We start from the raw sequence: 25,958 nt of genomic DNA, 5'->3' as shown, positions 1-25,958 counted from the left end.
TATTCTATCCCATCCTGCTCCTGCTATTACTACTCTACCTCCACCTCCTCCTCTGCTTTCCACTCTCGTGTACAGGATCGATCGATTCCACAACCGGGATCCATTGTGGCCGACACTCGACCCCGGACAATACATTGGCAGGAATGTACACACGTCGGGCATACACGATGTTATAGCGTCGCAATCGGGGTTGAACGTAACAATGGACGTCTGAGAACGATTTGACTTTGTGCCTAACAAGGGAATATGTTACCTGGCAATTCGTGCGAACCGATCGATTGTTACTGTGACCGGCCAACGCAATTCTTTCCTCTGTCGTTTCTACCGTGGTTAACTCCACGTGTGATTTTTTGAGTTAACGAAACAACGGTAATTTACACTGCTTGGAAGATTTTAAACTAAAAGAATGTGATCCAAGAGAGAAGCAAATTTTAAATCATAGTAGAAAGCGTATAATATGAATGAAAGTTATTGTTTAATGTTTTATTTGTTATATACGCTACATATTGCCGGGATCCCATTAATTTTATAACAATCATCTCCCATAAAAAAATTCTGCTATTTTCGAGTGAACGTAGTGTATTTTACACGACACGTATTTTGCAACGATCTTTTTTTGGAATTTTCTAGCGGTTTCGATTAATCGATGGAAATGATATATCGCCGTGGTGAACGCTCATGCGCGGACAATGCATCGCCACTGTATAAACGCTGTACACACATCATGTTGAGGTGTCGGGATCCAAAATGATTGCATTGCGTCCCGTTTGAGAGCTATGATTGATACAATCCCGTGCTGCGATAGAGATACGAATTTACACTCTGTGCATCCCCCTCTTTCTTCTTAAAATTAATGCCGATAATACCCTTGTGTCGATCAGAATCTCGATGGAAGTAATTGTTACTGCATGTCAAAAGGAATAGAAACTTCGATCAACTAAATAACAAATGATGGATTAAACAATTGATAACTAAATAGACTCGACTCCGCTTCAAATAAAATAAGATATGGCGTATACATGCCTAACAATTATGCAGTAATTATTTCGAAAATTTGATATAGCCAGAATAGATTATTTAAAGCATAAAAAATATTTTATTTATTGTTTCATTACAGGAAATTGTATTTTACGTTATTGAGTGATTTGAAACGTATATAATGCGTCTTTGTGTAAGTTGCAGGAACACATGAAACAATGGAACATATATTGAATTTTGTTACAACGATACTCGTATTCCTGTAACGCGTTCGAAAACAAATGTAACGATAGGTACCTGAACGAAACCAACTCTTTTGTTGGAAAAATGGGAACGTTTCGAACCTCTTTGTTGCGCTTTGGTTTCGCATTGTTGTACATTTTCGGACCTACTGCCGGTTTTTAAATCATCAGAACGGACGTGTAATATTTGTCTATCTTTACATATTATTCATGCTGCGGATACAGTAAACACTATATCAAAGAATTTAATTCTTTGGAAGCATAACAACTGCAAATTAAACTAATATTTCTAATTAACTAACTTCCTAATTAAATTGTGATTTTAATGAACCAAGCACCGAATGCTGCTTCGAACTTAATAAACTTTCTACTTTAATTAAACAGAAATCAAACTAATATACCCCAATGTAAATATTAGAGTAAATATTTTCAGCGTGAAATCGCGAACAAGCGGATGTTATGAAAATAAAATTATTAAGAATTCGTTTTATCGATGTCGAGTTTCTTTTCGATTTAACATTATCCGATAATCGTGGTCGGATGCTCCGATAGGATAAATCGATCGTTCATAGAGTTAAACGGTTTAGGCGAGGATATACCTGCACATCTTATTTGGATGACTATAGCATGTAGGTGGCATTGACGGATGAATCGACATTCATAATGTTCTTCACAGAACCACAGTTGCAGCTTGTATCGTGATCTCTTTCGTAATCTCGACAGGCTATATCGCTTGATTGGATTCACAATTCAATTATCGTGAGTCCTCGCGGCCGACGATCGATGGAGCCATGCAAACGAGCTCTATTGCTCCTCTGCAAAACGAACAGGTAGACATCGTTTACCATAGCATAGGAATAGGGACCAGATATTCCGCCTTTTGTCAAGCAAATGCGAACGAAACTGAAAAATTGCTCGATATATTTGCCATGTCGCGATTAATAATCTTTGTCTTTGTCGTACTTCCGGAAAATTCTTGAATAAATGCGGAAATAAATACGGGTAGTACTGATTATAAGGTCGCGGTAGTTTTCAAAATTATTATTTTAATTCATGAATTGTTTAAAATATATGGATTTATGCTGTATTTTCTACGACTTTATTTAAACTAGAATTTAGCAGCAGATCGTACATAGCCTATAGAAAACATTTATCTCCAGAATATTTACTACTGAAGAAAGTAAACCGTCTAATCTAAAAACTAAACTTTATAAATGCATAAAACTCTCTCGCAATTCACAAGACACAAAACCTTGCTACGTAATTCCATCTCGACTGCTTCAACGGAAAACTCAAATCTAAAATTTCACACTCGCTCTCCTCTCAGAATTACACGCGAACTCACGCTTACATTTTCCAGCACCACTTTCAAAGAAAAAGGGAAACAAAGAGGTAAGAAGAGCACGACGGATGAAAGAAGAAACAAACGCGAAGGGTAAGAAGAAAGGAACGAGGAGAAAGGGTGGAGAACAATTCGGAGATTCGCGACACTAAAATTTCACGACTACGTCGAGGCAATTTCAGCTGATCGAGGGGGTGGTGGCAGCTTGTCTTTGTCTGGTGGCTTTCTTAAAGCGGGCGAGAGGTTTCGTGAGGCCATCGAGAATCAACGGTCGGGAAAATGAGTACCATCTCTTCCGGAACACGCACCCGGAAGATCCCAGTGAGGACGAGGAATTCACAGCGGAGTCAAGACTCTGAGTGACGAAATTCCGTGACTTAGATGCTCGCGATCTAAGAATGGAACTGCGGTACCTTCTTTTCGGGAAACATTCGAGTTGCTTCGTTGAATCTTATAATTGCTATAAGATGCCACGATGCGGCATTTATTGCCAACACGATCGAGCGAATTTTTATTCCAAGAGTTTCTTAATGGAATAGCATTCTACGGTTCCGCGTGAAGGTATTAGATTCGAAGAATACGTGACCTATTATTTTATGGATTATAGATTTTTTAAGTTTGACAATCGGGTGTGGTTCCTTTCCTCTTTAATACGAAAATACTTGAATTTGAAAATATTTTACGTTCGATACCGGAAGTAAATGATAAAACTATAATTTGAAGCTACGTTATGCTTTAGGTAAATAATATTGAAGAAAGTGTCTTTATTAACGAAACATCGTTATTACGCCTTTATATCTCAGGTGTACATTCGATGACCTCATCGGGAATTTAACCTTTTTGAGTGTCCAAAACTTTTATATAAATTATGAAATCACAACAACGTAGTTGCTGGATCTCAATGGAAGCTAAATAATAATTTCTTTTCCGTTCAATATTCTATTTACATTATATACGGCATACGGGAATTTGAACGTGACTACAAAGCTTGTTTGAAAATACAGCTAAATTCAAAGCAACGTGATCGGGTTTGAGGAAAAGCCGGCTGTCTAACGAATTACGGCCAGTCGAAACAGCAATCAGTTCCCGCGAGATCATGTAACATAGTTGCTGATTAATTAGGAAGATGTGCGCGTGTTTTCAGACTATGCAAGATGAAAAGAAATTTGACAGGAGCGCGTCCACGTGTCTCTACAAGTGTAAAGCACGTGTGCTGACACGGGTAAATGCGATTAACCATTAATTGAAAGTAACTCGCATGTTTGACGAACGCCAACGACGACCAGAACTCAATGCACTTGCACGGTTAATTTGCTAAAGCTGATTCCGAGTTCGTTTAATTAATAGGATCCGTTTCGAACTGCGATTAGAGTTTCATAACTACGAGATTCACTTTTCGTGTGATGAACAATCGCATATTCATCAGGATGACGTTTTCGCATTTACCTTTTGTGTATCAAAATATAATAAATAAATAAAAGGAAATATTATGATTTTTTAAGCGATAATTAGTTAAACTCGTCATCAAAAATCAAGCATACGTGCATATGTATCTTATCACTTAAAACATTCTGTACACATCTCAGATTTACGTTTGTTCCTCGAAAAATCAGATGCACACACGGCTCGATACAACAAAGGTTAGTTCGCTTTGACCCGAAATTTAAATCATCTTGATGGCGTAAATTTTGTTTGGCCATGGCCTTATCGTCGATGTTGGGGTGGACGTCATTATAACAGTCTTACATCCACGTTTTTACGGTCAGTCGTGTGCACCGCTGACAAGTTGTTCTTTTCTCATTGTCAGTGCGAAATGAAACGCCGTAAAAGCGTAATGGACAACTGGGATTATTCTCTGAACAGAAAAATGGCCGTGTTTCTTTGTCTGTCATCCATTGCTTTCAATTATTGTTGTGAAAAAATATTCCTCTAATTTGTGACGTAAATGTTAACTGAAGTTACTGTTTTTGTTATGGAATTACGGGTATTTCGTTTATATAATAATTTACTTAATTTTCTTTTTTTTCCAAATTACAGTTTACAGCTTACACCGGTCGACAGGATGTATGTTTTACAGCAAGTTAATTAGATATTAATTTCAGTGTAAATACAGTAGATATATAGACGAGCGAAGAGCATGGTCATACTCGTCTTTTCGCATTTATGTAGAGAACCGGTTATGTAACCGATGTTTTAGCTAGTCAAAAGTTAAATTTGTCAGTAATTATACATAGTTGTACCGCGAGTATGTTTATTCTGCTTTGATACCGTGCGATGTCGTACTGAAAACAGCTCTTGCTCACGACGATTACACATGATGATTAAATGTAAATTTAATGTTAGTATTGATCTTCCGTAGTGATACCAGTATTGATATCTGTTCAATGTCGTAATTTAATTAATAATAAATCTTCTTCCCCTTGAACGAATCAATTTTTAGATCTCTTAAGTTTCATTCGTCAAAATACGTAGTCATTCGAATATTAACGCACTGCTGATTGATCGCGTTTCATTTATATTTTATTTACAGATTTATTTGTTCATTTATCATTTTAATGGTTCGCTTAATATTTTAGTTTCATTTTAATGCTTCATTACAACTGAAATTTAATTATATACTTTCTGCTACTTTTAACATAGACGTAACGAATAGAATTAAAGCGGTAATCGATTAAGGTTTGTTAATTATTCCACGCTTTGTAAACATCCATCTTTCGTAACAACAAGTTCCTACAAACTTCGTATACAGCAGGTACATAAAATTTGTTTGCAAAGGCCAATAAATTTATATCGCTTGTTTAAATTATGCCATGCATCTCTATCCTTAAAGACAATTCCAACTTTCTTTAATCGTGAAAGTGTGTTTTACGAGATATTACACTCTACTTTCTAGCCAAAGTATGATAAAGTTTACCAATTATTCTAATCGCACCAGCAACCAGCTGTCTGACCTACTTATTACGCCTTCGCCAGAAAGCAAAACGTCTGTAATAATATTAGGGTGAATAAGATATAGAATTATGAAAGATTCTTTCTACTATCTGCCATCATACTTGAAGAAAAATAGTAATTGTAGTACTTAATAACTGGTTCGTAATAAAAGTTTCCGGTCGTAAAAAGTCGTTTGTATCCTAAGATTAAACTACACCGTCGTGTATTTTCTCTAGTGACAAAAATTCGAATCGTTGGAAATTAAAATGAATTTCCCAATGCGACACGCTATACTTTGGCAAAGAGTTGCGATTGTATCTGAAAATCCGATTCCTCAAAGAACATTTGGATAGAGCAGAAAATTCGAAACTGAAGTTTTCCCCCGGAAATGGGCGTCGTCGTCGAGCGCCGAGCCACGGCGATTATTATCGGTTGACATTATACGAAAGTGGAGGGTGAAAGGAAAACGTGTCGACGAAGAATTCGCCGATATATCTCTACGTCGTTCTTCGACTTCCAGCAGCGAGAAAATATTCCATCGGCCCATTCTGGGCTTGGATCGAAAAAGGGCGGCAACCCTATCGCTGCAAGGGACCGTGGGGAAAAGGGGACGAGGAGCAGGGAAAGGAGGGATAAAAGGCCAGGAGATTAACGCATCGATTAGTTCGAACACGATGGAACACTCTTCGGCACTTTGGCGCCGCGTGTGCGCTCCGCACACGTTCTTTTTATTATTCGAAAAGCTCCTCCGCGTCCAGTCCTTCATCCAGCTAAAACGATGGGATAGAGCCAGCAGCCTTCGGTCCGCGCTTAGGCCGAATTTTTCCTATGTGCCATTGCGCACCTTGCAACTTGTCGGTTTGGAAACGCCTGCGATGAAAATCCTGACTATTTTAAACCTCTTATCCCGTTCCGATCGATCTTGATTCTGACTGAATGCTTCTAAACACGACGATTTCTTCCGTTGCAGAAGGGCTCGATAGGTGATATTGCCGGATATAGCAACGTTATATATGATAAATGAAGTGAGATTATTTTATTTAGAATTCCTTATATTCCTTTTTAAAGTCGGAAAGAATTAACGAGGAAAAGTTTCAAAGCGTTTTAAAAGTAATTATTTTTTTCCAAAGGGTATTACGAATAATCCATTAATGCCTTTATTAGCAAGATTGAAATAATACGTAAAAGAGAAAGATTAAAGCTCCGAAAGTGCAATAAAGCAATTGATTCTATAATTGATGCCGTGGATATTTATACATATACAAGGTAGGGGAAAATCAATTATTCGTTAAGTATTTCAAATTTTTACATGAAATATTTCACTTTTTAATTTGAAATATCTTATGAATTGCTAAGTTTTCAATATTCTACCTTAATATCTTTTGATGTAGAATATATATGTGTAAAAAAGATATACAGTTCCATTAAAAAAAAAATAAACTGGACCTTCATATCTCTTCTACGTATCCTCCTGCAAAAAATTAATCGTTTCAAATTATGTCCTCTTTGAAACTATCCAATTTTTATCTAAAGGGTTTTCATTCAAATCATCATTCACGCAGTAATCGAAACTGTCGCAGTTATATGCCCCATCCTGTATATATTCAAATATAATTTAAATAAACATCGAATTTATCACACGATGAACAATACTATTCAAATATTTTCTAATAGCAAAAGAGTAATTTTAATTTCACATTGAAAACCAACGGAATAGAAGATTAATATTCCTGATAATTTATTATTTATCAATGAAAGTCATCACGAAAGATGTAGACATTTTGGAAAATAATGTGCATTTAGATTTCGCTAGCTAAAATAGCATTTCGAAGAGCGAAGAGTCTTTTCGGAAATTTATTTCGGTGGATTGTTGCACGTGTTGCAATAAAGTATTGCATATTGCATAGTTGGGTATAAGCATAATTCAAGGGAAACTATCAAATATCCGATAAGCGTATAAATAACAATTTATTGCAATGTCTAATATTGCTATAGGAATGCAAAAATCGAAATAGAATTTTGCTTTATACGCCCTATTCTATGTTTAAGGCTATTCTGTCTGTCTGGGCTTCTATATCATGTAACGTGATCGAAATACTACTATTTTTAGATAAGAAAAGCTTATTTTCTCTTTTAAATATTTATATTATATACATATTAACATTTTTTCTTTGTTCTTCTTGATGTAAATTTCATTCGTGTATTGCAAATTAACTGTGACAGTACCAATTATGGGATATATTTATTCACTGAAAACTCACTTATTTTCTCTGCAAAAAGGAGGGCCATTTAGCCAAATTTTGTAAGAATACTGATCCCTCTCTTCAATACTCGCCAATTTTATAGTGTTATGAAAGCGAAGCTATCTCTGTTACGATCTTATCACGTGAAAGAGCAAAATTTTGAATTTGTGCCTATTTATGTCTGAAGATAAGGACCCATCTCTGTAACCAACCAATAAACCTATTATGCCACCACCTCCAGCCCCAGTCACTAAAAAGCCATTGTCTAATGTTACTTCCACTAACGATTCTGCTGACATATCTACGGAAAAGAAACACAATGTATAGCTCCTACCAAAGTAAAAAAAGTTACCACAAAAATCAGAAAATTTCAAACATCCAAATTCTCAATTCAAGAATTATCTACTCAGTTGCAACCTGCTAAAGAATCAATTTTAACAAACACATCCACTAAATTTTGACGGTATCATTGAATGTTTACATTAATTTTTACATTTTTATATTACATTCAAATTTTGTATAATCCACTAAGATTCACTAGAGATATCCCTGTTATTATCGGCATGCGTTCTGACATAAAGAACCTATTTACTGAGCGTGAGTTAAAAAATCGCATTGCCAGAATCATCAAGAAATTGGCAAATTCCGATCTGGATTATGGTTCTTCCAGTACCTATTCGTGTTCCGTAGATGTTCAAGAAACACAACCTAGTAACTTCAACTATATCTTCATTCACATAAACAATAAAATAGATAATAAACAATAAATAGTATTCAATGAAGGACACTTGAAATTCGGATTCGGATCCGGCTTCTTGATGTTGATATCCTAATCTACATAGAATCTTGGTTCTCCCAAATTGATAAGATTAATTTTCCTGGTTTTCCAATAATCTTAATAGCAGTCTTAATAGCTGTATGTAAAAATTTCGCTTTCTCCGAAAGAAATAATGTAAAAAGATTCGATCAATCTGACGATATTTGCGGTATTCTTGTCTTGAACGTGCAGATTCCTTTAGATTTGATAATTTGTTACAGAACCCCAGGAATCATTCTTTCTCAAGATCATTGGAATACTATTGTTCAAAATATTAATACAAACAATAACTGTATACTTGTGAGCGATCTTAATGCATACAATAAAAATTAGAATTGTCAATATTCTGGTAGAAATGGACTTGGACTCGAAAACATTGCCGAATTTAATAATTTATTCTTATAGAACGATAATTCAAACACTCATATAGATATACATCGTTCTATTAAATCTAATCTTGATCTAATTTTTTCTACCGTTAGCTCTTCGGTCAAAATAGAAGTTAGAGTATATGACGAGACCTGGAGTTCTAATCACTTTCCAATTTATATAAATGGTAATGTTGATAAATATGTCTATGACCAATGATCCTCCAATTTTGACTTGGTTAAATTTGATAAAGAACTCGAAAATTCTTATTCGCGACTTCCTTATACCGAATACAATCAATTAACCGAATAACAAAAATAAAATACTTTCGTGCATATTTTAGTTGAAGCAGTTAAATGTTGTATTCCTATTAAACAACATGTCCTTTATCTTAGAAAGCGCAACCCAGTTCTCTAGTGAGACGCCGAGTGTGACAAAATAAAAAATGAGAGTGTTCGGAATTTTAGTCGGCCGTCCGTTTATGGCACGGACAGGCCCATTTCCCTCATTATTCGAGGCCAGACAAAACCCAGAAAAGGACCAGCCGAAAGGGCACGGTGGAAAGAAGAAATCCAACGGCAAATTGAGTTCAGCTTCAACCATCGGACAGTACACACAGGACGACAGAGTCCTTACTGAGTTCAACTATAAGCAACGAAGACTACAGACACAGGACGACAGAATCCCAACTTAGTTCAACTACAAGCAACGAAGACTACAGACAGAGGACGACAGAGTCCCAACTTAATTCAACTACAAGCAACGAAGACTACAGACAGAGGACGACAGAGTCCCAACTTAATTCAACTACAAGCAACGAAGACTACAGACAGAGGACGACAGAGTCCCAACTTAATTCAACTACAAGCAACGAAGACTACAGACACAGGACGACAAAGTCGCAGACTTGGTTCGGTTAAGTGCTACAACGAATACAAATAAAGTGCCATCTAAATCTAACACTCGAGTTATTCCATGTCCACCCCTTGAACGTTAAGTCATTCGAGGTACACGATATCGACCGATCGGTTTGACCTGACCGGTTGCTCTTTAGTCGATAATACGCAACAGAGAGCATATGTTAAAGTAAGAGATTTGATAAATTAGAAAAAATCGTGTACTCTATTTATCAAAACTTTTAGAAAGAGAAAAAGAGAGTGCACCAAGCTTTTTGCCGAAAGCATTAATCTTTAGATGGGTCCTAAGCATGTTTGGAACATGTACAAGATCTTTAAAAATAGTTGGATTAAAATAACTACTCAATATTGGCTTGATAATTTGCAAAAAAATGCTGCTGATCTTATTCTTTACTTTAAATTTGTGTTTATCGAGAAAGGCATAAGAGTCATTGAGGAAACCATCAGAGTAATAAAAAAACGTTTTTGATTTGAGTCTACACCTCGCTCCTAGCAGCATGCCTTCACTTCAATAAAAAGAAATTGCACCTGGCTTCATTGCAATCGAAATTGATAATCTATCTATTAAATTCAACGAAACTGTTTCTGGGACATTATTTCTGACTACAAAATGTCTTTCATTGCTCAAGTTTATTGTGCAACTAAGAAATGCTCCAACTCTCTTAATATAAAAAAACTCTTGCTCAGGTTTTGATTCTGTCATGTCATGAAACCTTTTATGAAAGTTTTGTTTGTTCTGTTTTTGATTATGAGACTTCCCAAAACAACAATACTGTGTGAAAAGCTTGAAAGATTTCACTACTCAGTGATTAGAGTAGCTCTCGACTACCGTAGAAACTCTCTATAGATGTTAGCAGAATTCAAACTTCCTCTTTTAAAGGAGCATGATAAGTTTTTGTGTAATTGTTTCCTTGCAAAAATTCTATCAAATAGAAACTTTCTTTGTCTTAATGCAATTAAATACTACTTCAACATAACCAAAAATAAAGCTTTTAACAATGGAATTCTAAATCGATGCATTTCATTCTTTATGGATTTATGTAACAAAATTGATTCGCAGAGTCACTTCAATATTTACTGTTACGATTTCAAAGCGTTGATTACCTCAATTTTATTTGACTATGAATTTGGTCTTGAACTTAAGAAAATTTAAGACCCCAATCTGAGTATGAACGATTGGTGAGAAATTTCTCCACGTACTTTATATTCACTGACGGCAATAAAATTTCATGTTCTAATCATGTCGGCTCTGCTTGCTCCTGCTCTGATCTAAATATTTATTCAATAAAGAGTTTGGGCCTCAGTGTTTACAGTTGAATGTGTTGCTCTAAATAATGCTCTTGATATTGCGTTAAATAACATTAATCATAACTGTCTTATCTCTTCTTGGTTTCTCTTAGTGCCCTACAAAGTTTATGATCTATCAAATTTTATATCAAAACTAACATCTATATTCTAAATATAAATAAGAAATACAATTAATTTATTCATGACGATTTGAATAATTATTTCATTAAATTCTTCTGGGTTCCGCCACACTTGGAGATCTGGAGTAATCAGGTTGATGGTTTAACTAAAGGCGCTACCGTCCCCAGCTCTATAGACATTCCAAGAATTCTTTTTACTGCATTCTTCTACTGGAATTATTCAAGAAAAGAGCTTTTTTGCATACAGCTAATATAATCAAAAAACAAGGGATGTGTAAAGGTAAATTTTACTTTCAATATTTCTTCAGCAATAATCGAACACCGTGGAATGGACATAAGAAATTGTCTCGCCAAGTTATTGTAACTGTAAATAGAGGTAGAGCAAATCACTGTCAGATATCCGCTTGTCTCGCTCACGTCGGTATTATTAACAACTCCAAATACAGATGTAATCTTGAAAATGGAATTCTCAACCACGTGTTATGGCAATGTAATCTATATAATGTTCAAAGAGTGAAATTAATATACAATTTTCTTAAGATAAATTTCCAACTGCTGTTAAACGTCGCAACATGAGTAGTTATTCCAAACGTCACAGCGTGTCTTCACATTTTGACTTTCATAAATAGTTGTAATTTGCGTATTTAGAAGAAACCAAAAAGAAATAAAAGTAAAGAAGGAGGTCTGTAATTTTATTGTATATTTTCATTTGTAAAGGTCGATCTTTGTTTTCCAGTTGTATCGTTATGTAATATTTTATAATTTCGTAAAATGTACAATTATAATACATCTGTATCCGAAATTTTTAGTAAAAAGAAAAGAAATTTACATTCATAACCGTTTCTACTAATCGATATATAATCTTAGTAATCGATTCTGCTAGCATTCGCAAATATGTATTTACGATATTGTAATAATGTATAGTAGTATTTCTGTGGTGGAAATTTCGACATTCCTTCGTGAAACGTTTTCACCCATTGCGTTATTTTCGCTCCGAAAATACTTCATATTCCTCAGTAAAAATCGTTATTATTGATCAATCGTCCATATTTGCGTCGTAACGATGTGAACCGACGATGAAAGGATCCGACGTCGACGCCGCGTTTCGTCGAACAACAAATTCCATTACCATCGAATGTTTGGCCCGAAACAAGAAAAATACAGCGCGTTTCTTTCACGCCCTTTCATTTCGTTCACTACAATCTATCCGGTCCAGTATTTTTGACGGCATATACAAAATCGAAAATTTATTTTTATTTAATCGTTTGCCCGGCCGATCGAACACTTATCGTTCGACGTTTTCGACGGAAAAACGTCGACTGGGTTGAATTTGGAACCAGCGTTCACTCCCGCTCCCGTATACCGTCGGTACAATCTGTTTCGTCGAGGCGAAACATGATTCAATGTATACCAGCGAAAATCGCGAAATAATAATTCGACATGAATTCGAGCGCAAAGAAACGTTTCGATTTGTGCGCTGCTGACCAATCGTTCACGAATAACGTTTCCCGACCGATTTTAATACAACGCCACGGTTTTGATCGTATCGGAATAATTTTTGTTTCGTCTTTTGCTTCGAAGTGACTTTGGAGACTATCGACAATCGTTACACGTGCATATCCTTTCTTTTAGATTTTATTTTTCTATTTGAAATAAATTTTTTTAATGGTTTAAGGGAATAAATACTTTGAAATAGTAAATCCAGATTAATTAGGAAATTGAGATACATTTAGTAGATTATACAGCTATTTTAAATAAGATAAATTAATGTGTAATATATTCCATTCAATATATAACTATAGTAATACGTAATTTGTACGACATGAACTTATTAATAACTAAATATACTTGATACTAGAAATAGCTGTTATTATGGATTTTTGTTTGAAGAAGATTAAAAGCACCAATATTGTGCTGTGCTGTCCGCATCGTATCACAGATGACGTAAAATGTTTTTAAAATATTCTCCTATCTTGAAAATTATTTTTGGAAATATCATTCATAGTAACTCTGTCATTAAGAATAGTGCAATAAAAATATTCTTTTATAATGTAAAGTAACTTATTGTCTGTTGTATTATATTTCATATATAAAATAAATTGTTAGGCTTCAAAGTTATTCTTCGCTATTCCGTTATTTCTAAACGCAGGAAATTATTTATAACGCCCTAATTCAAATTAAATGCGCGTCACAGAATTCAAAGCAAAATTAGTATAATGCTAAAAGTATTAGTACATGTTTGTATCGTTGACAATTCGTATCACGACAAATCGTTGATAATGCTTTTGACTCGTGTTTGCAACATTGTGCAGCATACTAAAAGATTACAGTAAAGCGGGAATTAAATTGATCGCGCAAATTGGCAACTTTTATACCAGAACCATTTACGTTCAGCGATACGCGAAAGAAAATATTGCAACTTACGACGCTTTTAAAATGATTACGCCAACGGATAGAAACAAAAAGAGGAACACGCAGAATAACAGCGTACCGAAGGAAGTGTATGAACTCTGACTGTGGCAATTTATGAGTTTAAGGCGAAAATATCAGAAAATAAAAAGGGTCAAAGCCACGCGAAGCGAAGCTGTCTAACAGATACAAATACTTGAGTACCGTCTTTTACGACAATCCCAACACTCTTTTTCTGTCTGTTTTTGATATTGATGAAATTACATTTTTGTTCTAAAGGTAATACCATAGTACTTCATGTTGAGAGCAAGGGTTTCGTTTTTATCGCAAAAAAATAAACATTTACATGAATAAAAATAAAATGGGTCGAATATTGGAAGAATGTTGTTGTAGAAAAGCTACATAAAAATTCTTACGTGTACCTATGACAAACTAAAAAATTCAAATCATTAAATTATTCCGCGCCATTTCATATTCGTTTCTAGGTTATACTTTTTAATAATCCGGTACCAAATATCTTCCGCCAAATCTTTTTTGAGAACCGACAAACAGCTGTCCAAAAATACCTTTAGAGGTCTATCTCTGATAAAAGTGTGTCTTAATGAAAGAAATATTTAATATTAACTTAATTTTATGAGTATGCTATAGTCAATCAACTATTTGGCCCTTTAATGTTAAAGCGAAATTTCTATTTCTAGTTAAACTTCCTAAAATAAACCAACCAGCTCAAATACCTGCTAAATACAAATCTATAAATCTCGTCTAAAGAATCTTCCTGAGTCCACTCGAAATCTTCTTAATCGGCCAATTTCTTGCACGAGATCGATCCATGTTCTCCGACAGATGATCCACGCGAATGCAAATTAAATGTAAATTTCAGTCGATCGACCATCCTCGCGTTTTCTACTTTTTTCCAATTGGAATACGTAACTATTCACGAACGTTCTTGCATGAAATAATATAATATTTAAGAAATTATCATCGATAAATCCCTAATCACAAATTCTTGAAAATCGTCCTAAACATGATTAGGGAATAACGCGGTCTAGTCACTCGATAATACATCATTTGTCAAACTCTCTAACGAGAACATCGAAAGTGTTCTTTCTCAGATGATTACGTGCATCCAATTAGAAAGTGTCTACTCTCATGATTGCGCCACGTTTCCTTCGTTGTCCTATCTAGCTCTCCCTTGCCCCTAGAATCTCACGATTCGAACTACATAAGCTCTACTTACCCTCGCAGCCATAGTGTTGGCTTTGGTTTGGGGTTTGGTCGCGCCAAGCCGCGTGTTTGCGGTTTTGCTGTCGGTGCTTCGGAGTAGTCCTCCGCTATATACGTGTGTACACTACTGTACACTCACGGACCATACTCTGTGTCCTGGCGACAGGTTTGAGCAAAGCCCGCGGAACGATCGATATAACGATAGATAGATATCCTGATGCTAACTCATTGGTTCAACTTTACGAAGAAAAACACGAATCAGAGCTTGAATACTGGGTTCTTTCATTGTAACGTAATCCGAATAGGAGCAATTGATAGGGGAATTAGTTTAGTAGGATAAGATTTAGAGCTTTAGAGAGAGCACTATCCAAGATCTGGATTCTATTGTTTGCGGAACAATCCGATGTCCTTTGACTATTCGTTGAAATATTTGAAAAGAGCCGCAAAAATGAAAGTAAAGCGTTTTAAAGATATTTCGAAATCATTACAAAGAAGAATTTTTTCACGAAAACCAAGTATTTCTATGGTCTAATAAATCTTTGTAATCCAATTAAATTTAAATAAAATATTTCTATTTGTAACGCGTCAAACAGAAAAATATATTTTCCACTAGTTTAGTTCGAACAACACTCATTTCCATCACTGTCTGTAGCAGTCAGTCCGTTCGACTTTCACGCAGGGTAACATCTTAATAATACAACCTGCCACCCCTCCAGTTCATTACCCATTCCTGTAGAAAGGCAGAAGGAAATCGTGGATAACGAACCTCTTGGAAGTTGACGGCGACGATGCCGGTCTGTCTGCCAAGGATCAATTGAAAAATCATTCAGGCTAGTTAATTGGGGAATAATCTGAATAGAACTTAATACAGGCGGAAGAAGAATCGTCTCGCGATGAAAAATTCTGAGGAGTCGCTCGTTTTACTACAGATGAAGCGCTGGGATAAATAAATAACAAAATGGTAGTGAAGTTTATGCTAGGTATCGCTCATGGTACATTGCGTTAAAAAATATTTTCTTTTCTTTTTGCGGGGGGAAATTGCAAGACTATTGCAAGTTTATGAATAGTACTTGAAGAATTTTATCGTTCACTAAAAATGGTTTCGAGCGGGTGCAATATCGTTGAAATGAAAATTTTTTCTATTGCTCGTTACTACTATCTTTAAAATTTGAATATATTTTTAACATCTCATTATAAACAGCGACAATAGAATAAAATCACGTTTATCTTACACTTTTACAAATTATTTCACACAATAAATTCCACATGAATTATTTGAATATTCCAAGAATTTTATCATTTTTATCATTACGCGTTCCATTATTCATTTTAATATAAATTCCTTACAATATTAATTTTTTAACCAAAATATATCCACTGAAATTAGTTTTCAGTTATTAACACCTAAAATTCCTTCCATGCTCTTTTAGCAAGTTTTATGTATTATTGAAATAGAAAAAATTAAAAGGTGCGGAACGCCCGAAAAATAAAAGCCGCGAGTAATATTTTATAAAATGTAATATATGTTATATCAGAAGAGATATTCACGAGTCGTCAATTTCTATGTATCCAGCTTGTCATGGACAATTTTCTTTCATAATCGTAAAATGAAGGAGCGGACGGAAAGATCATCCTGAGTCAGGATCGAAATATACATTTTCTTATCAGGCATCTCTTCCTCGTCCTATTTCCGTAGAAAGGTCGATCGTTCCGGCCAATCTACCCACGTTACGAGGTCCAGCATCGCATGTAGGCCGTGACCAGTATCGCAAAATAATATCATTAAATCGAGAGATCCCCGGTTAGATGAAGCCTTGATACGCGTCGTGAGCAACTTCGATAACGATCTTGTACAAGCAACCCGAAATTTTTGTCTTCGTAATGTCATGTATCGATTTTTCCCTCAGATAAATATTTAAAGAGTTCTAGTTTGCTTGACTTTCAGTTGATATATGGTTCTCCTAATTGCATAAAGCTTTGTATCTATCCATAACGCGAAAATAAAATTCATGTTGTTCTTGCAACTTATTTCCTGGTAATTTTTACGCAAGAATTATTAACGTAGGGGAATATTTGCGTAAAGATCTTTTAATACCTTTGATTATAACATTTCTGAGGAATTTGTAAATTGAGATTAGCGAATTTTGTTCTTGAAAATATTCATCATCATTCCATCTAACGTGGGACTGAAACACCTGATGATTTTCGTTAACAAGCTATCATTTGATTGTCGTTTCTACGATGAATAAACATAGACGTAACTAACTAGTATAATTAACCATAGCCAATTAGAAAAAAGAAGAAAAACAAGAAAAGAAGTAAAACATTTTCGAATTACGTTCATACGAATGTCTTACATCGCAGAAGCCAATAAATATAAGGGGAAATTCCTCGGCAATCGACTCTTCTCACTGTCTCTGTATTGACGGCGCAGCGGAACAGCGACAGAGGAATTTTAATACCTTCTTTTCGTGGTACTTTTCTTGTACGATGTAGATATATTCTACTGACAGATGCCTTTTTAGTTATGATTTTCACCACAGACCCATCCGCACAAACGAATAAACGGCCACAGATTCACATAATGCGAATATTTCTACAGCGAATCCTAAGCATTATTGACGCCATTTGTGATGTCGAACTAGCCCGATCGAACCGTAAAAGAAATTGAGCTTTTCTTGCATCCAGCTTACATTTCTCGAGGCGCGTTAACTTATTCGCGCCGTTGCTGGTTCGTATAATATTCGATGTTCCATTTATGTAAAATTTGTCGTCAAGAGCAAAAGGGTCAAATATTAAATTTTTTAACAACACGTCTTTTGAAAAGTGAAACATTATACTAGAAATAAGGAAAATATATACCATGAATTATATTCCACCATGTGGTTATAGCACTAAACGACGATTCAAGGATTTATAAAACGATCCAGGTTAAGGAAAAAGACTAGAGACTGCGAATCATGAAAATAGCAGCCTGTTCCCTATTCACCATATAACATGTCGAAAATTCACGTCGGTGTAGTTGTAAAATTGATCTAACGACGAATAAACTTATAAATGTGACCACGATATCGGATCACGTCGGCAACGATACCGAGGCGATCCCGGATGCGACGAGTGGCGAGCCGGATGATCGTAAGGTAATCGCTTGGTCTCGCTTCGAGGGTGCGAGCTGACCGGTTTAAGTGCGTGTATAGCGATGTCACTTCCCGCGGTGATTTTCCATGAAACGCCGAAGGCCAATCAGATAACATTGTATGAAAGAACCACCGCTAGGATTCTTTTGGTGTCTCTTCACCATAGAGTCTCACCATCATATTTCAAATTATCCGGTTTGGAAAATGAAGTATTTTATTTAAGGCGACAACAAAATTTTTGTAACAAAATTTGATTCTTTTTCCTTCGATGTAATTGCGTTACGCTATTTAATGAATAGTAAACCGACTAAACATTGGAGTGGAAAGGTTCATCCAGGTTAGAGGATACGATTTGCTCGATCTAAGCGGGTGTTTAGCGGTGTCGATCCCTAGGCGACCTTCCCACGGAATACTAAGGGCCGCTAGGGGTCGCTATACGACTCGTAAGAAGGGTTGCCCGCTAGAAGCAACTTGTATAACGAGGTATAGAATCACTTCACGCCCTCTGATCGTTGACAAACCGTCGCCGTCTTTATAGTGCTATTAGATGTTCTCAGGATCCTATCAAAAGGATTAAATGTAATCACCCTTAAAGGGGGATTTCTCTTTAGATTATTTTTACGAGTCTTATGTAATTTTACGAGTCTAAAAGAGTCGAATTTAGATAAACGTCATATTTTTAAGCGTGGACGATATAATTAAAGTTGGCTATTGAAGGAAAAAGATCATCGATATAGGTACATTCGTTGATTTAATTCGATACCTTCGAGTAATTTACATTTGCTTTTTCTATCCACGTGGATTAATTATAGAACGAACGTAACCTCTTTATTTTTAATATTATGTTTTCTATACTTAACAAAGGTTGTTGGTTTACGATCTGACGAACTTTAATTAAAATGCACAAAGTTTGACTTCTCTTGCTCATTAGTGACTGAAGATGAGGATATTTTCATAACCGCATCTTCGAGACCAACAAATACACGGAGAACGCGGAGAAACGTTACGAGTTCTTGAATTGACGAAATAATTTCAACTAATTAATCTCGAGATAAGGTATTGTAATCAAATATTCCATGAAATAAATTCCATCTTATAATATACTAGTTTTCGTGAATTTGTCAATTTTCCAAATTGCAATTCCATAAGCCAGAAGAAGTATTAGCGATTTGCCTCGTTTCAGTAATCGATTTCCACGTATCCTGCTTCTTCGCTCTGAACGTGCATGTAAAATTAAAGTTTCGAAGATTCACGTAGTACTAAAGAAAAGTCACCGCGTCCTAAACGCATCGAAGGATCCTATCGAACGGATTCCGAATTTAAGATTCGAGAAACGGCAAGAAGACGACGACACGACGACCCTTACGCGACGTACGAGTTGGCGATAGTCCAGAAGATGCCAATTCAATCTTCCTCCCTACTACGGATAGAAAATTTCAGGTGGCCGACGAACTTCGTCGTCCGTTTCCTCTTCTATGCCCCCTTCTAGCCACTGCAGTCCTTTGAGTATGTTTCTTCCTTCTTTTCAACAACTCGTTTCTAAGCATCTGCCTTGGCATTTCTTAACAATCATACTCGCGAATAACACTGGTGTCGAGTGCAGCTATATACTTCCTTTTTCAATTTATTCAGCTCTTGGTAGTTAATTATATCCTTCGAATCCTATAAAAAGTTGCTGGGCAGTCGAATCTTTGTTGAATTGTACGATGTAAGAGATCTTATCTCTGTAAGAGAGTATCGAGTTGAGATTTATGCATTATCTAATAGTATATGTGTTTATATTTTAAGTTTAATTTTTACAATGTGTTAATTTAACGCCAAGATAAGATTAAATTTCTTATAAATTCTTGAATTTTTGGGGAGCAGCTTTCAATATAGCAGCATCGCGTCATTAAAACATTGCTTGTCCTTGATATAATTAATTCAAGATACCAAACACTTCTCGATATATACGGTAAACGATATCTCTAGCGAAACTCGTTGCCTAAATATCCTTTTTCATCGCGTAAAAATTCGTAAACATTCGGACTAAAAACGCCCGCTGAGAAAGCAATTAATTTATTCACGTGCAGGATATGAGTGCACCGAATGAGAAAATTATTCAAGAACACCTTCTTCCTACCACCAGGATACGCGCGTATATCTCGGCTCGTTCACGAAGCTTCCCAGCGTTTCACGTAGAGCGCGCTTCGATTTTAACGAGCTCCTTCATTGATGAATCGCGTTCATCAAAGCTCCGCACGATTTCAGCTCGATCTCGTGATCTAACGACGCCACGTAATCAGCGCCGAGCTAACGGAGAACTTCCGAGGCGCCTGCTGCCACTTACTTAGCATACATCGTGACGCTCGTCGCGTCCGACGGGCTAACGCGTTTCTCATCTCAAAACACGCGGATCTTCCTTGCTACGATTGCGAACGTGCCGCCGCCCTCCAGAAACTTCGCCCTGCACATTTGTTAGACGTCGCACGTTTATTGGCTCGTGCTTTGTACGAAATATTCCAAGTAGAAGGAAATTTCGCGAAGTAAGTTTTAAGGCGCGCTATAGCAAATTTGTAGAAATGAATACGTTTATTTACCTTGTATGGGCCCAAGTCCTTGACACTGCAGGCTAATTTTACAGTACGTCCTGCTGGCACTGTGATATTTCCTATTTCATCAATGAACTCAGGATCCGGTACGCTGGTAACTGAAACAACTGTAACTGAAACAAAATAAAACGACTGTTAACATAATGTTGATGCAGGCTTGAATATTTAATTAAAAGAAGTTTTCTGCTTTAGATAAAATTGTCAGCCGCAAATCTATTAATTCGTACATCTAACAAGACAACTCCAAACTCGGCCTATGATCGCAGAAGGGAGAAACTTCTTTCTTTTCGACGGAGGTCCGCGAGTGACTAGTATTTCCTACGAAGGTTGGATTGCACAGAAAGAGGAGAGATCGATCGATCGGAGAAGAGAGGCAATGTCTACGTGGATGTGTGGATGCGCTTTGAGTTATAGGAGGCCGCCGCTCGGACTGACAGCCTAGTTATTGAATACAAAATGCAATTTTTCAAGTCTGCCGCGCGGTACATCTACTCACAGCCAGTCTTGAAAAGTAACAGACCGTCCTTCTCGCGAGGAACTGATCGAATCCTCGCCACGATTTCCAGATACACTCGTCTCGTCCAACCGGTACCAGCGATCCATCCTGAAATTCGCGATCGCGTCTTCTTCGTTGAATAGCATTATTTCATGGAGTACGTTCTATGGGAGAAAGAACGAACAAGAATACGAACTGATGCTACGTGGTCGAAACGAGTTTCGATGTTGAAAGATAATGACGTTATTCAAGGCATAGAATGGTTTCAAATTCGAAAGGAGAAGAAGAAGAAATGTTTCCTCCATTTATTTCTAATAGAGTAGTTAAAAGGAAATTTTTAAAGAAAGAGATTAGAGTAAACATTAATGGTAAGTTACTGTGCGGAGGAACTTTCTGAAAAGTATAAAATGATTGTGGGGGAATTTTAAAACAGTGGAAACAGTGACGTAAAATTTATTTAAAAATTCATTCTGAAATCTGACCTAGTTTTCATATATTGAAATTTAACACGTGGCAAGTTTCAAAATTTCTTCGTTAATAAATGCTGTATGAAGTCAATAAAAATCAATAAATCCTCTCAAAGAAACATCAAGATTCGCTTAGAATTTCTTGTGAATTGCTGCAGAAGATACTCGATAAACAAGAAGGCCGATTTGCGAAATACACTTACCGATTCTTTAACATCTAAGCGCGCCGTTCAAACGTTATTATGAATTATACTCTGGAATACGAAATATCGATCTATGAAAGGGGTGGCGGAGGCGTAGATACGAATGGCTGGGCAAGAGGCAAACGGAACTAGCAAAAATGAGAAAGATCGTTACCTCTAAAGAAACCCGCCATTCTAAAGAATTCCCTACAGTGAGAGAACGCTAGTTTCGAGAGTTCGAACGCGATTCCTCTAACGATCTGTACAGTTGCATCTGTATTCCTCTACCCTTCGCGCTTACCTTAAACTCTGTCCCAAACCTCAGAAGCAAATCCTCTTGCTGTGTCAAGACATCGAACGAAGATTTACTCCACGTGTCTTATGCACGTCTCATTTCTCTAACTTTGTGTCCCCTTTCTTGATACGTTGAACGTTAATATCTAACGAGTTAACGATGCGGATTTTTCAAGTTAGGTTTGAGTTTGAGAAGCGGTGGGATATATATACAACTATATAATTGTAACTTTTGTAACTTAGGTTTAACTCAAACTATATAAAGTTCTTAATCGTATACTGTAGGTAGTCGTATCGATAAATTGGCATCCACGCTAAATTAAAATTTAAAGAAGATTGGATAACTGTAAAACATTTGAGTACAACGGTATTATACAAATTACAAAATAGAATATACTGAAAACAGCACAATTAAATCATGTATTATACATTCCATACAACTCACCGACAAACCAAGAACCACGATCTCACAGAATTCTTCCGACGCTATGCTGTAAGAATCTGTTCCCTGTCCGGAGCACAAAGCGTTACGATACTTGTTTACAACGGCGTCCATAAAAATAAATGCAGAACAGCGTGGTCGTCCACGCAGAGAAGCCACGTTCCGGGTTCTCATGTAGCCTAGATTTACATGCGCGTATACACGAGCAAATAAATGGAACGGAAAGAAAATGGAGAAACACGAGGGGAGGAAAAGGTGAGTTCTAAAGGTAACTCCAAGTGACTGCCGCTTGCCAACCGTGCAGGACCTGCGCTACTAGGAAATTCTCTTTGGGCCACTGCCATCGACTTCGCTATGTACCGGGCCAAAGGAGCCATCGCTCGTGTACCTCTGCACGCGTGTACCTTCGTCTGAGACTGTATTTTCAACTTCCCTACCTTCGACGTAGCACGTGCTTCTCGCGGCCAGGCTCATCCTGATCTTCACAGTTCATAACGACTGCAAACTTCAAAGAAATCAAAGATTCATATCGAACGGGGGTTAAATGGCTGCTCCAGCAGAACAAGCTTCATTAAGAATAGAAATTTCCTTGAATTTTTATGGAATACGAGCGTAGTTTTACGTTGGTAAGTATTCTTCGTTCGTTGTTAACAAGATAATATTGTTCTCGTTTGGCAATAGCAGAATGTGTCTGGTACTCTTTATTTTTATATATTTCCAATTTTCGCACAGAATAATATGACAAATAGAAATCAATAGACAAACATTATCAAAGGAATGAAGCGCGGTCATATAGCTACGAAGCTCCAAGTACTTTTTACGCGCTTCTAATTAAATCTACTTGCAGTACGCATTATTATATACCAATAATTAGCGCACACGAGAGAAAAGGAGTAAGAGAGAGAAAGAGTGAGAAAGCGTCCTCGCTTTGATTAGTTACCATGAAACTATTTGTTATAATGCAATAGAAAATTGATAAAGCGAACGATTCTAATTATTGAAGAAACTTATGATTCTATCTTCGCTCTTTTACGTGAAATATAAATTATGGCACTTATTAATTTAATCTTTAGAATGACTTAACCACGTAATGATCGAAAATTATTAACTCATAAAATTTTACTAGAAAAAAACTTACACCTTCTCCGACTGCGAACCAAGCAGTCTCTTTTCACGCGATTCCATCAACAACCAATAATTGACCTACCAATTAGATGTCAATCAGCAAATTTCTGAAAATACATAAAAAACGAAAAGGAGAAGAAGCAAAACGAAGAAGTCGAGGTCAAATAGAAGATTACGAGCGCGATCATTACAGTTTGGAAAAAAAGATAAAGAATAAAAAGAGAAGGAAAGTGTGATTCAAGCAAGAATCTCGTCATACTTAGCAGAGAAAGCCTTAGGGGAGATCGTGAAGTATTAATTACGGGTAAAAGTAGTCCGACACGAGCCGTAGCTTCTATCACGGGATAATTAAAATACGATGCCTGAGTATCGGCTGTCGTTCGAATTAACGAGCGCCAAGAGAGCGGTCAAAGCGACCGAAAGAAGGGTGCTCAGCGAAAGAAGTGGCTTCTTCGAGACCACGATCCGTCAGAAATCGTAAAGAGCTCCGAAGATCCGAAACGTGACGCGTTTCGCGCCAATAGCCAACGCCTTCCGTTAATTGGAGCAGCCTTGAGCGGACGAAAGTGAAAAATATAAAAGATCGAGAAACACGATAGCTTTCACGACCAATATACAAACATTTACATACACCTAGATGTGCATGTATGTCTGTGATATTTTGAGCATGTCAACTTCCACGAAACGTGCTTAGCTGATTAAAGTTTGAGAGATTCCTTCATTACATGGCTCGAGTGGTTTTGTGAATTTTAATTAATACATACGCGAGGCGACCGCACGTATCATGAGAGAAAAATCGCTCTCGAACTAGCTATCTGACTTCTAGAAGATTATTAATTACGTAACGCAGCAGAAAACCACTTCTGTCGTTCTGATGGAACTGGTGATTAGAGAATGCTTCTCGAGAGTAGCAAAATTGCGGAATGTCTTCAACCTGTGTTTCTTTCGTTGAGATGTTATTTCAAGAGAGTTATTATTGCTGGTGGCCGATGGCACAATTTAATTGTCATATCTGGATTAGAGGTGACGTCGAAAGGAATATTAAATCACCATACAAATATAAGTAATAGCGTACATCGAACACCGCTTGTAAATTTTTTAAATTTTGGTATCTTGAGCAATGTGCTGAATTTTAATACAATTACAACAAATTAAGTTTGCTTTTAAACTCTACCTCTTTTGCGTTCGAAATTTATGACAAATTATAAATAAGAGAAACTGTCAGAATTGTGGCAAATTTGTCCTAATTTGAGTGACCGATCTGTAGTTTCGCTACATCTGGCTGTTTCGAAATTAAATTGTTTCATTTGAATATAAAAATTCTTTGCCTAAATTTCAAAATCACTTATTGATTATTAAAATGGTGTATAAGGTTAAATATATAGGATTATAATATAAGATAGATAAGGTTATATAATATGATGTTGAAAACTGCCAATGATATACTGACATATCCTTATTGACCAGAGTGCATTTACGTCATTGCTCCCTTTATTCCCTTTATTAATTTTATTCTATAGTTATATATATATGTCGGGTTCACGTTATGATTAAGGATAGGGGCGTGAAGCAAATTTTCATTTGGATTAGACATTGTTGTTATGCAATAGAGAAAATATTTACTAGTGCAAATATGATTATTACAGAATTTGACAAATAACCGTGATAATTAGATACTCGAGATGCTAATGACAATGATCTTACGTTCAATAACGAATCCGCGGTCAGCGGGATAACCAAATGCGCTTTCTTCCAAAGTCCAAGTTGTACTCAACTTGCTTGTCTACGGTACAAGTATTACTGAACTAACTCTTTGTTAAAACATAAAATATCCACCAAGCGTAAAGACGCTATGTATCTCGCTAATGCGACCTCACGACAGAATGACTTTCTGTCGCGATGATACTGCAGAGGAGAACTATGATGGGATGCATCTAAGGACACGAGATCATCGGATTCATCGAGGAAAACCTTCGTTCGGAAAGTGAGGGAAATAGACGTTCCTGTTAATTGGTTAATTCCTATGTTGGTGGTTAAAGAAGGATGCTAACCGCCTTTGAGAAAAAGTTGCTAGGGGAAAGCGTCGTTCGTGAGAAAAGCAAATTTCCCGTATCTTCCCGTAGTAGGTGGTAGATTTAGGGACTGTTAGGATAAACACTGTTAGTCCGTTTGGAGGACTCTAGTTAACTAAATCCTAAGATTTATAACGGCTCCTCAGGCTAGCTGAACATGTACTGTGGAGATGCATTGACATCTCCGACAGAAACCGTTGAAATGTTTACTGTCGCGTGCCGCTACAACTATTTCTTGCCTACGGCCTATGCG

General features: G+C 36.5%; 1 protein-coding gene across 1 annotated transcript in view; it reads right to left on the bottom strand.

Annotated features, from left to right (window-relative positions):
* Window positions 1-21,268, bottom strand: part of LOC100745595 (lachesin-like) — a gene marked incomplete at its 5' end in the record, with an annotated part of 85,456 nt that extends 64,188 nt beyond the window's left edge. The window contains 2 exons of the mRNA XM_024367484.2: window positions 20,616-20,740; window positions 21,124-21,268. Coding sequence (XP_024223252.2) covers window positions 20,616-20,740; window positions 21,124-21,268 — 270 coding nt within the window. The remainder of the gene's footprint in view (window positions 1-20,615; window positions 20,741-21,123) is intronic.
* Between the last annotated feature and the right edge of the window lie 4,690 nt (window positions 21,269-25,958).

This window comes from Bombus impatiens, unplaced genomic scaffold, assembly GCF_000188095.3.
Source record: "Bombus impatiens unplaced genomic scaffold, BIMP_2.2 scf_0023, whole genome shotgun sequence".
Classification (NCBI taxonomy): domain Eukaryota; kingdom Metazoa; phylum Arthropoda; class Insecta; order Hymenoptera; family Apidae; genus Bombus; species Bombus impatiens.
Note: the sequence above shows the minus strand (reverse complement) of the source record. Positions and strands in the feature narration are given on the sequence as shown.